At 45.3% G+C, this 17,300-nt stretch overlaps 1 protein-coding gene across 1 annotated transcript in view; it reads left to right on the plus strand.

The window, feature by feature from the left end:
* Nucleotides 1-17,004, plus strand: part of LOC137436690 (phosphatidylinositol 3,4,5-trisphosphate-dependent Rac exchanger 2 protein) — a 139,990-nt gene extending 122,986 nt beyond the window's left edge. Inside the window, exons 36-38 of the mRNA XM_068130688.2 lie at nucleotides 11,124-11,190; nucleotides 14,847-15,028; nucleotides 16,881-17,004. Of these exons, the coding sequence (XP_067986789.2) occupies nucleotides 11,124-11,190; nucleotides 14,847-15,028; nucleotides 16,881-17,004 (373 nt within the window). The remainder of the gene's footprint in view (nucleotides 1-11,123; nucleotides 11,191-14,846; nucleotides 15,029-16,880) is intronic.
* Nucleotides 17,005-17,300: the final 296 nt, after the last annotated feature.

Genomic DNA, 17,300 nt, shown 5'->3' on the forward strand with positions numbered 1-17,300 from the left:
AAGCATTGCGTGTCGGTACCCGTAAAGCATTGTGTCGGTACCCGTTAAGCATTGTGTGTCGGTACCCATAAAGCATTGTGTGTCGGTACCCGTAAAGCATTGTGTGTCGGTACCCGTAAAGCATTGGGTGTAGGTACCCATAAAGCATTGTGTGTCGGTACCCGTAAAGCATTGCATATAGGTACCCATAAAGCATTGTGTGTCGGTACCCGCAAAGCATTGTGTGTCGGTACCCGTAAAGCATTGTGTGTAGGTACCCGTAAAGCATTGCTTGTAGGTACCCGTAAAGCATTGCATGTAGGTACCCGTAAAGCATTGCGTGTCGGTACCCGCAACGCATTGTGTGTCGGTACCCGTAAAGCATTGTGTGTCGGTACCCGTAAAGCATTGTGTGTCGGTACCCATAAAGCATTGTGTGTCGGTACCCATAAAGCATTGTGTGTCGGTACCCATAAAGCATTGTGTGTCGGTACCCGTAAAGCATTGCGTGTCGGTACCCGTAAAGTATTGCATGTAGGTACCCGTAAAGCATTGTGTGTCGGTACCCATAAAGCATTGTGTGTCGGTACCCATAAAGCATTGTGTGTCGGTACCCGTAATGCATTGTGTGTCGGTACCCGTAAAGCATTATGTGTCGGTACCCATAAAGCATTGTGTGTCGGTACCCATAAAGCATTGTGTGTCGGTACCCGTAAAGCATTGTGTGTCGGTACCCGTAAAGCATTGTGTGTCGGTACCCGTAAAGTATTGCATGTAGGTACCCATAAAGCATTGCGTGTAGGTACCCATAAAGCATTGTATGTCGGTACCCGTAAAGCATTGTGTGTCGGTACCCGTAAAGTATTGCATGTAGGTTTCCGTAAAGCATTGTGTGTCGGTACCCATAAAGCATTGTGTGTCGGTACCCGTAAAGCATTATGTGTCGGTACCCATAAAGCATTGTGTGTCGGTACCCATAAAGCATTGTGTGTCGGTACCCGTAAAGTATTGCATGTAGGTTTCCGTAAAGCATTGTGTGTCGGTACCCGTAAAGTATTGCATGTAGGTTTCCGTAAAGCATTGTGTGTCGGTACTCGTAAAGTATTGCATGTAGGTTTCCGTAAAGCATTGTGTGTCGGTACCCATAAAGCATTGTGTGTCGGTACCCGTAAAGTATTGCATGTAGGTACCCGTAAAGCATTGTGTGTCGATACCCGTAAAGTATTGCATGTAGGTACCCGTAAAGCATTGTGTGTCGGTACCCGTAAAGTATTGCATGTAGGTTTCCGTAAAGCATTGTGTGTCGGTACCCATAAAGCATTGTGTGTCGGTACCCGTAAAGCATTGTGTGTCGGTACCCGTGAAGCATTATGTGTCGGTACCCGTAAAGTATTGCATGTAGGTACCCGTAAAGCATTGTGTGTCGGTACCCGTAAAGTATTGCATGTAGGTTTCCGTAAAGCATTGTGTGTCGGTACCCATAAAGCATTGTGTGTCGGTACCTGTAAAGCATTGTGTGTCGGTACCCGTAAAGCATTGTGTGTCGGTACCCGTAAAGCATTGTGTGTCGGTACCCATAAAGCATTGTGTGTCGGTACCCGTAAAGCATTATGTGTCGGTACCCGTAAAGTATTGCATGTACGTACCCATAAAGCATTGTGTGTCGGTACCCGTAAAGCATTGTGTGTCGGTACCCACAAAGCATTGCGTGTAGGTACCCATAAAGCATTGCGTGTCGGTACCCGTAAAGCATTGCGTGTCGGTACCCGTAAAGCATTGCGTGTCGGTACCCGTAAAGTATTGCATGTAGGTACCCGTAAAGCATTGTGTGTCGGTACCCGTAAAGCATTGTGTGTCGGTACCCATAAAGCATTGCATGTAGGTACCCGTAAAGCATTGCGTGTAGGTACCCATAAAGCATTGTATGTCGGTACCCGTAAAGCATTGTGTGTCGGTACCCGTAAAGCATTGTGTGTCGGTACCCGTAAAGTATTGCATGTAGGTTTCCGTAAAGCATTGTGTGTCGGTACCCATAAAGCATTGTGTGTCGGTACCCGTAAAGTATTGCATGTAGGTTTCCGTAAAGCATTGTGTGTCGGTACCCATAAAGCATTGTGTGTCGGTACTGTTACATATTTATGTGAATGTATGTGAATTACCATTCAGGTCTTTGCTTATCCGTGTGTAAAATATTAAGGGTTGTTGTGGTTGGAGGGTCAGGAGCCCTTCTGAAATAGTGGCCGGAAACGGAAGTGACCGGAAACGGAAGAGGAACAGACACGAGGAAAAAGGACGAGGCTTCTTCTTCCTCGCCCCGCTCCGACGAAAGGGGGGGTTGATTGAGCCGGGTGGAAAAGCGGCGTTCCCGAGCCTGTCTGGCGAGAGGAGTTACCGGGACGGATACCTGCCCGGTGGACGTCAAACTGTCGTGTGGCCGTGCACCGACCCAGCGTTTGGCGCCGTTCGCGACACCGTCTAAAAAGACGCGTACGGGTCGCCCGTTGGGGCCTAACACGCCTTGCAAGCGGCGTGGGGCTTTTTGGCTTGCTTTCCCGTACCCGCTTCGCGTGGCCACGAGGGGCTGCAGCCGGGGTGCCTGGTAGCGGTACGAGACCTGCCCGGTGGAAACACGTCCACCCGGGGTTCGTTCAACCGCCCGAGTGCGGCGACGCCGACCATCATCTTGGTCAGGAGGGGCCCAGAGACATTGTGCGGGACCGAGACCAAAAGGGGGTCGTGAGTACTCACCGGGACACACATATATAAGATGGCCATCTTAATCATAGGGAATTGATTGTGGATTGGGAATTGTTGATGGTTGTGTATTGTTGATTGCTCGGGGAAAATCTCCGTGGTTGTGTCATTGAAATGGCATGGTATCATTACCATTGAAATATATCCTTGAACATCAGTTGTCTCTTGGGTGAAATTCATATGGATTGCGTGGCGAAAGCGCATATATAATACAGCTTTCTGGCGAAGTTCCTCTCACGGTCCGGGGGTCACCGAGGCCAGGTATTCACCGAGGGGACCACGTAACAGAATTGGGGGCTCGTCCAAATTACGATTTGCGGTTTCGCAATTGGGTCTACGTCCGGGATTTAAAATTGTATAACATAATAAAATAATAATTTTTATTAATTAAAATTTATTAATTAATTATTAATTGGTAAATTTTTTTGAGAAATTGGGGTAAAGTCTTGGGTAAAGGTTAACAGGTGTTAACGATAGGCACCATGGCGTTTGTGGCACAGAACTTTGTGGTAACCCCGAGTGAGGCACAGTTCCGAGCGTTGCTAAAGTCGGACCTCTTGAAATTGGCCAAACATTTTAACTTGGAGGTCCGAACTAATTTGAGGAAGGCAGAGTTGCAGGCCACGGTGATACAATCTATGGTGGGATTAGGAACATGGGACTAGTTAGCCTGGGAGTGGCTACCCGAAGAACCAGAAGATGTTGAGCTCCAGAAACTGGAGTTGCAATTACGGAGCCAGGAACGGATTAAAGAAGAAGAAAGGAAAGCAGAAAAGGAAAGAGCAGAAGAAGAAAGGAAAGCAGAAAAGGAAAGAGCAGAAGAGGAAAGGAAAGCAGAAGAGAGGAGAGAAGAGAAGCAAGCAGAGGAAAGGAGAGTGGAACGAGAACTCCAGGAAAGGTTAAAAGAAGAAGAAAGGAAAGCAGAAGCAGAGGAAAGGAGAGTGGAACGAGAACTCCAGGAAAGGTTAGAATGGAGAAAAGCAGAGGAGAGGAGAGCTGCAAGGGACCTCGAAGCAGAGGAGAGAAAAGCGGAAAGGGAATTAAAGGAACGTGACATGGAGCTTCAGCAAGAAATCAAATTCAAGGAGCTGGAGTTAATGAGAGAACGGGGAGAGGCACCACCCTTGCTGACGGGGTCAACACCTAACCAGAAAACCTGGGATGTGGGCAGACATGTGAGGCTGGTTCCACCGTTCAGTGAAAAAGAAGTCGCGAAATTTTTTCCACACTTTGAGAAAGTGGCTCGACAATTAAACTGGCCGGAGGAGGCCTGGACCATACTCGTGCAAAGTGTGCTGGTGGGGAAAGCTCAGGAAATTTATTCGGCGCTACCAATGGACCAATGTGCAGATTATGAGGTACTGAAGACGCACATCCTCAAAGCGTATGAGTTGGTTCCGGAAGCTTACAGGCAAAAATTCAGGAATGCCAGGAAGAGGGAGAGTGAGACCCATGTGGAGTTTGCCAGAGTGAAAGAAAACATGTTTGATCGGTGGTGTGAGTCAAAAGGAGTCGGGAAAGACTTCGAAACATTGCGGGACTTGATCCTGGTGGAGGAATTCCAGCAGTGTGTCCATGAGGACATCAAAGTGTACCTGCAGGAAAAGAAAGTGCCAAAGTTGTGGGACGCAGCCACCATGGCAGATGATTATGCCTTAACCCACCGAATAGGGGTCCACGAACCTAACTCCTCGCCTAGATCTCCGCAGGGGAGGTGGGGAACAGCAGGTGCGGAGAACGACCATACATGGCGGCGGCCTCGAGATGATTATGGGGACAACTATGATACCCCACCTGTTCGAAATCAGAGGGATGCGGGCCCAAGACAAACTTATAGTTCGGGGGGCCCGAGGCAGACCACGAGTTTTTCCTCCGGGCCTACTTGCGCTTTTTGCAAGAAACCTGGACACTTGATGTCCAGTTGTTACCGCATGAAAAGCGAAGACCCAGAGCGGAGTCCGACTACTACGACTCCAAACGCAATGGCCATTGTGAGAAATCGCCATCAAAAGGGTTACCAACCATTTATTTCAGAGGGGTTTGTGTCACGGGATGGAGCTTCGACTAACCGGAAACCGGTTAGGATATTGAGGGACACAGGGGCACATCAATCTTTAATGCTTGAAGGCATTTTGCCATGGTCCGAGGAGACGGCAACGGGGGATAGTGTTCGTTTACAGGGGATCGGGGGCGGTGTTAGTGCTCCCCTTCATGTCATCCATTTGGAGTCCGATTTGGTGTCAGGACCGGTCACCGTCGGTTTACAAGCCACGCTTCCTGTAGAGGGTGTATCTGTGGTTATCGGGAATGATTTGGCCGGGGGTCAAGTTTATGGTAACCTGAGGGTTGGTAAAGAGCCCAGCAGGGAAAATAACGCCACACCAGCTCGGGATGGCGACAAAAGGGCCAAGTTATTTGTAGGGGGACTGAACTTCAAAACAGAGGAAGAAGTTCTGACCTCTGTCTTCAACAGATATGGGCCGCTGGTGGAAGTGCGGTTGGTAAGAGACTGGGAAACGCAACAGTCAAGAGGGTTCGGCTTTGTCACGTTTGCCAGCACAAAAGACGCCAGAGAGGCAGAGAAGAATTGGAATGGCAAGGATTTGGAGGGTCGGACCATAACAGTAGGGAAGGCATTTCGTAGGCGTCGAGAGGTCTACAGGAGAGGACAACTGGGCGGTAGTTTTGGTGGTGGCCGCAATCAATATTATTTTGGAGGCTCCCTGAATTACGGCCGCTCCCGAAGGAAGGATTGGCAAAGTAGTGGCCGAGAAGGAGACCGCTATTCATGGGACTACAGGGACAAGTGGTCCCACCCTAAGTATTAGGGAAGTTCTGAGAAGTTGAAGCACTGAATGCGGCGGAGCCGCCGAGCCAAGATTCCTACACGGATTAACCGTGAACGCCATTCCTAAAGGCGTCCATGTAGTGAACTTTCATGCACGGACTAACCGTGAACTCCACGTTCCTCAAGGCGCCCATGTAGAGAACTTTCCTGCACGGACTAACCGTGAACTCCCCGTTCCTAAAGGCATCCATGTGGTGAATACTCGGCTTGGCCTCCCGGAAAAAGTGCTATCGAGTGGCTTAACTTTGGATCTTTGATCAACCCCTTAACCTTCATTCACAAGAAACTGACGGTCAGAGTCAGAGGGTCAGGAGATGGAGTTTGATTTGGCAGGGACAATGTCGTTGCTGGTGCTTAGTCCAGAGTGAGTAATCTGGAGGGGTTGTGGTGAAATTTTGGGTGCTTTATTTTTAAGTGATAACTGTGCCCGGGGGGAACTGATAATGTGGGGGGGTTGAGTTATCTGGTTTGTTTCTCCAAATTGGCCGGCAAAGAAAGTTTTCGCTGGGTTCAAACTTTCTTTCTTGAAGGGGGGGAGTGTTACATATTTATGTGAATGTATGTGAATTACCATTCAGGTCTTTGCTTATCCGTGTGTAAAATATTAAGGGTTGTTGTGGTTGGAGGGTCAGGAGCCCTTCTGAAATAGTGGCCGGAAATGGAAGTGACCGGAAACGGAAGAGGAAAAGACACGAGGAAAAAGGACGAGGCTTCTTCTTCCTCGCCCCGCTCCGATGAAAGGGGGGGTTGATTGAGTCGGGTGGAAAAGCGGCGTTCCCGAGCCTGTCTGGCGAGAGGAGTTACCGGGCCGGATACCTGCCCGGTGGACGTCAAACTGTCGTGTGGCCGTGCACCGACCCAGCGTTTGGCGCCGTTCGCGACACCGTCTAAAAAGACGCGTACGGGTCGCCCGTTGGGGCCTAACACGCCTTGCAAGCGGCGTGGGGCTTTTTGGCTTGCTTTCCCGTACCCGCTTCGCGTGGCCACGAGGGGCTGCAGCCGGGGTGCCTGGTAGCGGTACGAGACCTGCCCGGTGGAAACACGTCCACCCGGGGTTCGTTCAACCGCCCGAGTGCGGCGACGCCGACCATCATCTTGGTCAGGAGGGGCCCAGAGACATTGTGCGGGACCGAGACCAAAAGGGGGTCGTGAGTACTCACCGGGACACACATATATAAGATGGCCATCTTAATCATAGGGAATTGATTGTGGATTGGGAATTGTTGATGGTTGTGTATTGTTGATTGCTCGGGGAAAATCTCCGTGGTTGTGTCATTGAAATGGCATGGTATCATTACCATTGAAATATATCCTTGAACATCAGTTGTCTCTTGGGTGAAATTCATATGGATTGCGTGGCGAAAGCGCATATATAATACAGCTTTCTGGCGAAGTTCCTCTCACGGTCCGGGGGTCACCGAGACCAGGTATTCACCGAGGGGACCACGTAACAGTACCCATAAAGCATTGTGTGTCGGTACCCGTAAAGCATTGTGTGTCGGTACCCATAAAGCATTGTGTGTCCGTACCCATAAAGCATTGTGTGTCGGTACCCGTAAAGCATTGTGTGTCGGTACCCGTAAAGTATTGCATGTAGGTTTCCGTAAAGCATTGTGTGTCGGTATCCATAAAGCATTGTGTGTCGGTACCCGTAAAGCATTGTGTGTCGGTACCCGTAAAGCATTGTGTGTCGGTACCCGTAAAGCATTATGTGTCGGTTTCCATAAAGCATTGTGTGTCGGTACCCATAAAGCATTGTGTGTCGGTACCCATAAAGCATTGTGTGTCGGTACCCATAAAGCATTGTGTGTCGGTACCCGTAAAGCATTGTGTGTCGGTACCCGTAAAGCATTGTGTGTCGGTACCCGTAAAGCATTGTGTGTCGGCACCCGTAAAGCATTATGTGTCGGTACCCGTAAAGTATTGTGTGTCGGTACCCGTAAAGCATTGTGTGTCGGTACCCGTAAAGCATTGTGTGTCGGTACCCGTAAAGCATTGTGTGTCGGTACCCGTAAAGTATTGCATGTAGGTACCCGTAAAGCATTGTGTGTCGGTACCCGTAAAGCATTGCGTGTCGGTACCCGTAAAGTATTGCATGTAGGTTTCCGTAAAGCATTGTGTGTCAGTACCCATAAAGCATTGTGTGTCGGTACCCGTAAAGCATTGTGTGTCGGTACCCGTAAAGCATTGTGTGTCGGTACCCGTTAAGTATTGCATGTAGGTACCCGTAAAGCATTGTGTGTCGGTACCCGTAAAGCATTGCGTGTCGGTACCCATAAAGCATTGTATGTCGGTACCCGTAAAGCATTGTGTGTCGGTACCCGTAAAGTATTGTGTGTCGGTACCCGTAAAGTATTGTGTGTCGGTACCCGTAAAGCATTGTGTGTCGGTACCCGTAAAGTATTGCATGTAGGTTTCCGTAAAGCATTGTGTGTCGGTACCCGTAAAGCATTGTGTGTCGGTACCCGTAAAGTATTGCATGTAGGTTTCCGTAAAGCATTGTGTGTCGGTACCCATAAAGCATTGTGTGTCGGTACCCGTAAAGCATTGTGTGTCGGTACCCGTAAAGTATTGCATGTAGGTTTCCATAAAGCATTGTGTGTCGGTACCCATAAAGCATTGTGTGTCGGTACCCGTAAAGCATTATGTGTCGGTACCCGTAAAGCATTGTGTGTCGGTACCCGTGAAGCATTATGTGTCGGTACCCGTAAAGCATTGTGTGTCGGTACCCATAAAGCATTGCATGTAGGTACCCGTAAAGCATTGCGTGTAGGTACCCATAAAGCATTGTATGTCGGTACCCGTAAAGCATTGTGTGTCGGTACCCGTAAAGCATTGTGTGTCGGTACCCGTAAAGCATTGTGTGTCGGTACCCGTAAAGCATTGTGTGTCGGTACCCGTAAAGCATTATGTGTCGGTACCCGTAAAGCATTGTGTGTCGGTACCCGTGAAGCATTATGTGTCGGTACCCGTAAAGCATTGTGTGTCGGTACCCATAAAGCATTGCATGTAGGTACCCGTAAAGCATTGCGTGTAGGTACCCATAAAGCATTGTATGTCGGTACCCGTAAAGCATTGTGTGTCGGTACCCGTAAAGCATTGTGTGTCGGTACCCGTAAAGCATTGTGTGTCGGTACCCGTAAAGCATTATGTGTCGGTACCCGTAAAGCATTGTGTGTCGGTACCTGTAAAGCATTATGTGTCGGTACCCGTAAAGCATTGTGTGTCGGTACCCGTAAAGCATTGTGTGTCGGTACCCGTAAAGCATTGTGTGTCGGTACCCGTAAAGCATTATGTGTCGGTACCCATAACGCATTGTGTGTCGGTACCCGTAAAGCATTGTGTGTCGGTACCCATAAAGCATTGTGTGTCGGTACCCGTAAAGCATTGTGTGTCGGTACCCATAAAGCATTGTGTGTCGGTACCCGTAAAGTATTGCATGTAGGTTTCCGTAAAGCATTGTGTGTCGGTACCCATAAAGCATTGTGTGTCGGTACCCATAAAGCATTGTGTGTAGGTACCCATAAAGCATTGTGTGTCGGTACCCGTAAAGCATTGCGTGTCGGTACCTGTAAAGCATTGCGTGTCGGTACCTGTAAAGCATTGCGTGTCGGTACCCATAAAGCATTGTGTGTCGGTACCTGTAAAGCATTGCGTGTCGGTACCCATAAAGCATTGTGTGTCGGTACCCGTAAAGCATTGCGTGTCGGTACCCATAAAGCATTGTGTGTCGGTACCTGTAAAGCATTGCGTGTCGGTACCCATAAAGCATTGTGTGTAGGTACCCATAAAGCATTGTGTGTAAGTACCCACATACCATTGTATGCAGGGACCCATAGACCATTGTTTTTTGGGTATGCAAGTTCCAAGTTTAGAATTCTCAGTTCCTCCTTGTAAAATGAGTTGTAAGTCCTCCTTGCCCAGGGGCAGCCCTCTGCGATGGGGCGACCTGTCCGTGGTTAATGCTCACCAATGCAAGCGTTCACTTCTGGTTATGGGAGCCCTGATACCCCCAGAGGGGTAGCTGAATATCAACAGTAACAGCAACAAAATTTCTACACGCGTTCAAGAAGGAGAGCACCCAGATGCTTGAAATAAAGAGGGCCAGTTAAATTCAGGCCTCCCAGCTAAGATAGTGACGTTTTGTCCAACATTTACTTTGCTCGGAGGACGATACCTCTCTCAACAGTGACAATTTGCAAAGGTGATTAAAATTAAGATAATCTACAGGTGAAGTTATGTGAGAACATGAAATGTTTGTGTAATTCTTTAAAGAAGAAAATCTTTTTTAAAATCCATTTCATGAAAGTCCTCATTCGAGGACTTAGTCAGGTTCACTATGTTTTTTCGTTCAAAATCATGTTAGATTAGCAAACCTATACATTTTTGGAAGCGTTATTACATGGAAAATCTGAAAATCAATGTTTACATTTGCCAATTCCGACCAATTCGATTCGACCAATTCGACCAATTCGACCAATCGACCATTCGACCAATCGCTTCCATCGACCATTCGACCATTCGACCAATTCGACCAATCGACCATTCGACCAATCGCTTCCATCGACCATTCGACCATTCGACCATTCGACCAATTCGACCATTCGACCATTCGACCAATCGCTTCCATCGACCATTCGACCATTCGACCAATTCGATCCATTCGATTCGACCAATTCGACCAATCGCTTCGATCGACCATTCGACCAATTCGATTTGCCAATCAATTTGACCGACCTTTGCTTGTGTGGAACGGACTGTGAAAACGATGCGGACTATATTGTCGGATACGACACACAGGACAGTGATGACGAACTCTAAATGGCATATTCTGTAATCGTGTATGTTTGATGCCATTGACTGCCTGTGTATATTTTGTCATTGACTGCCTGTGTAGATGCGAAGTTATACTGACTGCATGTGTATATATGATTTTGCTGACTGCCTGTGTATGTTTGGTGATATGAATTATTGTGACACATTTTGATGTTATTAACTGCCTGTACAAAATGATAACATGTATTTGATTATGCAACTTATCGCGAATATAAAGACAGTATTTTGCAATTCAAAACCTTTGATTCGTGTCTTACCATTCCCCATAGCACTAATTTGATACTTTCATTGGATTCCTTGTCCCTGAAAAGATAGGTTTAGTATATTTGAAAAAGTTTTTAGGGTAATTAGAGGCAGAAATAGAATAAAATATGTATTTTACAGTGGCCATTTTGAAAATCCAAAATGCCCGCCATACAGGTATCTCTCCAAATGTAAACATTGATTTTTAGTTTCCTTGTGCTATAACCTTTCCAAAAATGTATAGGTTTGCTAATCTACCATGATTTTGAACGAAATATAATTTATTGACATAGTGAACCTGACTAACTGATGCTATATAAGATTAGCCTGAAAAATCTATTTCATAGTAGTGGATAGAATGTTAGTAGACTCCTGAACAGCTTTGCCAACCTAAGTCGCAGTCACCTTTCTGCAATCACCTTCTGAAAAATATACGAGCCTCAGATGTTTATATTTGTTTCAGAAATTTCTACATGGAGAAAGCACGAAATCCCTCAAACTCCGGGTCCAAGAACAATCTCATCAACAAGGTATGACACCCTACCATACATGACATCACTGCAGCATAGTCACTTGGTGATCATCTGTTTAACAGCACTAGTGATGAAAACGAGGTGAGCAGCATGACCAGATGCAAAAACAAAAGGGAGGGTAAACTATCCCAGCAAACCCAGTACCTCCAGCACCAGCAGGGAACTAGGCCAGCATACTTTTTCTATTGAAATAAATTCATGAGCAGCCTTGCAAACACTATAACGAAAGATCTAAGCATCTCCTTTAACGTGGTGGATGTTAAACATCACATGGTGTCTCTCGTATAGTGTATGCCGTTCTATACCCTGGTTATTTTTATATTCAGTACCCTGGTGCTGTCACCCACTTGCAGATTATATTCACCCAGTACCCTAGTGCTGTCACCAGCTTGCAGATTATATTCACCCAGTACCCTGGTGCTGTCACCAGCTTGCAGATTATATTCACCCAGTACCCTGGTGCTGTCACCAGCTTGCAGATTATATTCACCCAGTACCCTAGTGCTGTCACCAGCTTGCAGATTATATTCACCCAGTGCCCTGATTATATCACTCCTTGCAGATTATATTCACCCAGTACCCTCATTCTATCACTGCTTGCAGATTATATTAACTCAGCACCCTGATTATATCACTCCTTGCAGATTATATTCACCCAGTACCCTAGTGCTGTCACCAGCTTGCAGATTATATTCACCCAGTACCCTGGTGCTGTCACCAGCTTGCAGATTATATTCACCCAGTACCCTGGTGCTGTCACCAGCTTGCAGATTATATTCACCCAGTACCCTAGTGCTGTCACCAGCTTGCAGATTATATTCACCCAGTGCCCTGATTATATCACTCCTTGCAGATTATATTCACCCAGTACCCTCATTCTATCACTGCTTGCAGATTATATTAACTCAGCACCCTGATTATATCACTCCTTGCAGATTATATTCACCCAGTGCCCTGATTATATCACTCCTTGCAGATTATATTCACCCAGTACCCTGATTATGTCACTGCTTGTAGATTATATTCACCTCGTACCCTGATTATATCACTGCTTGTAGATTATATTCACCTAGTACCCTGATTATATCACTGCTTGCAGATTATATTCATCTAGTACCCTGATTATATCACTCCTTGCAGATTATATTCACCCAGTACCCTGATTATATAACTCCTTGCAGATAATATTCACTCAGCACCCTGATTATATCACTCCTTGCAGATTATATTCACCCAGTGCCCTGATTATATCACTCCTTGCAGATTATATTCACCCAGTACCCTGATTATGTCACTGCTTGTAGATTATATTCACCTCGTACCCTGATTATATCACTGCTTGTAGATTATATTCACCTAGTACCCTGATTATATCATTGCTTGTAGATTATATTCACCTCGTACACTGATTATATCACTGCTTGTAGATTATATTCACCTAGTACCCTGATTATATCATTGCTTGTAGATTATATTCACCTCGTACACTGATTATATCACTACTTGTAGATTATATTCACCTCGTACACTGATTATATCACTGCTTGTAGATTATATTCACCTCGTACACTGATTATATCACTGCTTGTAGATTATATTCACCTCGTACACTGATTATATCACTGCTTGTAGATTATATTCACCTCGTACACTGGTTATATCACTGCTTGCAGATTATATTCACCTCGTACCCTGATTATATCACTGCTTGTAGATTATATTCACCTCGTACACTGGTTATATCACTGCTTGCAGATTATATTCACCTCGTACCCTGATTATATCACTGCTTGTAGATTATATTCACCTCGTACACTGATTATATCACTGCTTGTAGATTATATTCACCTCGTACACTGATTATATCACTGCTTGTAGATTATATTCACCTTGTACACTGATTATATCACTGCTTGTAGATTATATTCACCTCGTACACTGATTATATCACTGCTTGTAGATTATATTCACCTCGTACACTGATTATATCACTACTTGTAGATTATATTCACCTCGTACCCTGATTATATCACTGCTTGTAGATTATATTCACCTCGTACCCTGATTATATCACTGCTTGTAGATTATATTCACCTCGTACACTGATTATATCACTGCTTGTAGATTATATTCACCTCGTACACTGATTATATCACTGCTTGTAGATTATATTCACCTCGTACACTGATTATATCACTGCTTGTAGATTATATTCACCTCGTACACTGATTATATCACTGCTTGTAGATTATATTCACCTCGTACCCTGATTATATCACTGCTTGTAGATTATATTCACCTTGTACACTGATTATATCACTGCTTGTAGATTATATTCACCTCGTACACTGATTATATCACTGCTTGTAGATTATATTCACCTCGTACACTGATTATATCACTACTTGTAGATTATATTCACCTCGTACCCTGATTATATCACTGCTTGTAGATTATATTCACCTAGTACCCTGATTATATCACTGCTTGTAGATTATATTCACCTCGTACACTGATTATATCACTGCTTGTAGATTATATTCACCTCGTACACTGATTATATCACTGCTTGTAGATTATATTCACCTCGTACACTGATTATATCACTGCTTGTAGATTATATTCACCTCGTACACTGATTATATCACTGCTTGTAGATTATATTCACCTCGTACCCTGATTATATCACTGCTTGTAGATTATATTCACCTAGTACCCTGATTATATCACTGCTTGTAGATTATATTCACCTCGTACACTGATTATATCACTGCTTGTAGATTATATTCACCTCATACACTGGTTTTGTCACTGCTTGCAGAGTCTATACCCAGTACCCTGGTTACCCAGTACCATTCTATACCCAGTACCCAGTTTATGTCACCTGTTTGCAGATTAAAGGGGGGTTTCGACACAACAAGGCTTGATGTCGAACTATGGATATTCTTACCGCCTAAAACGTTCCCGGCACACCCTGAGTACAACAACCAGTTTTAAATCATTCCGTCCAGTGGTCCAGGAGTGCATGGAAGTCAAACAAGCAAACAAGCCCACAGACACTTCTCAAATCATCGTATGATTTGTCCGTGACCAGGTTTCACATCGCTCACAAAAACTTTGGACGATCAGTGCACTTTACGGTCTTTATATTCAGATATTGGTACACAGGAGACTTCCATATTGTACAAAGTGAAACTAATGTTGTCCTGGTGAGAGCAGCATGGCAATGTACTTCTGGCATACAGACTCTCCAAAATGCTATTCTGGGGCTGAAGTGTTCAAACCCTGTTACCGTATCTATGGAGATCCATGTTCGTCATCTATTTATCTGCCATGTATCTGAGATGTCATGCAGGATCACTGGTCCCTATAAGTCTTCTTCTTCCGTATGCAGAACAAGGCTGCAGAGTAGCATCATTGGCTGAGGGTGCGGCTATGCTGCTCATGCAGTGCCACCTGTAGGTTCGGGCAGGAATCTGGAATTTGGCCAGGATGTCAGCGATAGCGATATTATTTGATGAACACAATTTTAATTGTCATCTTTAGAGTATACTGTAAATACTGGAGTACTAATTTCTGCATAATGTTTAGTAAACAGTTTACACAAGTTCTGTATGCATCACATTGATTGCAAACCATCACTTGCTGCACAGTTACTCAGACCACTCCAAGCTATGGACGATTTGCACAGACTCATAGAGCTGCAGTTATCGAAGGTGACGGGAACACCGACAGGAGCTCATCACTCCGGAGTGTCTCTCCTTCCTCTGTCATGGGAGTTGTGTGATCGCTTGAGTTCGTGCCATATTCTCCTCTGTGACAACGGCGTCCACAGGTAAGATCATGGAATGCAGCCAGGTGTCTACATGTTTCCCCAATTTGATTCCCAACAATTTGTGTTTAATGGGTGCCCTATTTGGAGTGCTGAATCCTATTATGGAAACCGGTCAGCTGCTGATATTGTTCCGCCAACTGAATTGCTGCTCGCTCTTGCTTCTCTCTTCCTTCCTTTTTGGCCTTGTCTTCTCCCTTTCCTCATTCTCCATCTTTCCATGACACGCGCAACACTTTATCCAAGCCCAAAAGCAATGGGGCTGGAAATTGACCTCGTTCTTTTTCTTTCCTACACCCACTCCTCGATCTCTATCAGCCTCTACCGTGCACACCTACCCAATTCACCTATTTGGTGAATAGCTGGTGCTTACTTGTCTCCCCTCTACCTCTGACACTGTCTTTCCCTCCTGTCTTTGAGCACCCTCGTGTGCAGACGTAGTAGACTTTCCTGCAGCCTTTGCAAGACACAAGAGACAAAAAATTTATAACATAACTACCTTCTGCTTCCTTCCCCTCCCTTCCGCTACAATCACAAACTTACATATCTATTATGGCCCCAAGTTAGATACTAATGGTCATAACAACAGGTGAGTTAGTGCACTCGTGATATTCTGTGAAAAAGCAGGAATGTGCATAAATCCCCAAGAAAGGCTAATTTTATCAACTTTAAGGCAGTCTGATGATTGGCAGGTGAGTGAAAGAACAACTCGTAGGTTATTGATAAATTCCTTTGTTTTCACTACCTTTCTCTTCTTCTCAAACACAACTACCTGCCCCTGCAACCTCCCTTGTATTGTATGAGCTCACAGTGTTAGCGGTGTTTCTAGACTGAAGGTAACGTACTGTAAATGCACAGGTGTGCTCCAACTTTTCTTACCATGCCCTACCTTACCCTGCACCCAAATTTCACCTTTTCTTCCACCTTTCTCTAACTCCATCCAGCCGTCATGGTGTGGCCTTTTAACACCAGAAGCCTTCTTTATAACCTTACTGATCTATCCATTCATGCTGACGTGGAATTTTGTTAGTCCCCTACCGGTGTACACCGGAGGGGACTATAGGTTTGCACTCCGTCCCTCCGTCTGTCAGTCCGTCCTCCGTCTGTCAGTCCGTCCCTCCGTCTGTCAGTCCGTCCCTCCGTCCGTCTGTCAGTCCGTCCCTCCGTCCGTCAGTCCGTCACGCAAAGAACAGTTTTCCGGACTTTTTTTCTAAACGCTTAATGCTAATGATTTAAAACTTGGCACATGGTTTCCTCATGATAAGTTACAGATCAAGTTCGAACTTCACGACGTTTCGATCATTTTTGACAAAGTTATGGCACTTTGAACTTTGGTAATTCTGATAATTCTAATGATCCTTAACTCAGTGCCATTTTAAGTTTTAATTTCCTTTAAAAACCAATTTCTCTGCAATAATAGGACCGATTGAGATAAGATTTTCACCATATGATGGACTCTGTCTGTAGAATATTTTAATGGTAATTATGACGTCACAGGTCACGTGGTTCGGTCGCCATATTGTTTTTCGTGAAAACACGAAAACCCCTTTTTCTCTGCAACGGCTGAACAGATCGAGGCCAAACTTTGCAGGCATAATCGCATACCCATGACGCACAAAAAAGTCAGCGAGCATGACGTCATGCATCACATGGTTTCAGAGTTATGACGTTTTTAAGCATGAACCTTTAAAACCGAGCTCCTCCCTCATTTTTGATCCAATCGAGGGGAAACTTCACAGATCTGTTCAGCACTAAAATGTCCTTTTTGGAATTTGCGATAGGGGCACGTGGTTTGGCAGATATCGTTAATTAAACGAAATATTTTTAAAAAATGGATATCTCTTGTTTATTCTAGAGTTCTCCTCAAGCCGCACTGCGCGTCCTCAGCCTCGTTTCGCGAACGTCAACAGCGCGACACAGCGCGCGCTTTCGGAGGGGCGGAGCCAAGCCGATCAACATATATACACATCGATCATTGATCGTGAACCGAAAAATATAATAAATTACTGATGGTTCAGAGTTATGACTTTTTTAAGCATGACCTTTAAAACCGAGCTCCTCCCTCATTTTTGATCAATCGAGGGGAAACTTCACAAATCTGTTCAGCATGTCACTCTACTAAAATGTCCTTTTGGAATTTGCGATAGGGCACGTGTTTGGCAGATATCGTTAATTAAACGAAAATATATTTTTAAAATGGATATCTCTTGAATCGCTAGTACCCTCAGACCGTGAGTTGGTAATAATTTATATAATTTACACACTGCAATATGTG

The sequence above is a fragment of the Myxine glutinosa genome, chromosome 11 (genome assembly GCF_964187855.1).
Source record: "Myxine glutinosa chromosome 11, kmMyxGlut1.1, whole genome shotgun sequence".
Taxonomy (NCBI): domain Eukaryota; kingdom Metazoa; phylum Chordata; class Myxini; order Myxiniformes; family Myxinidae; genus Myxine; species Myxine glutinosa.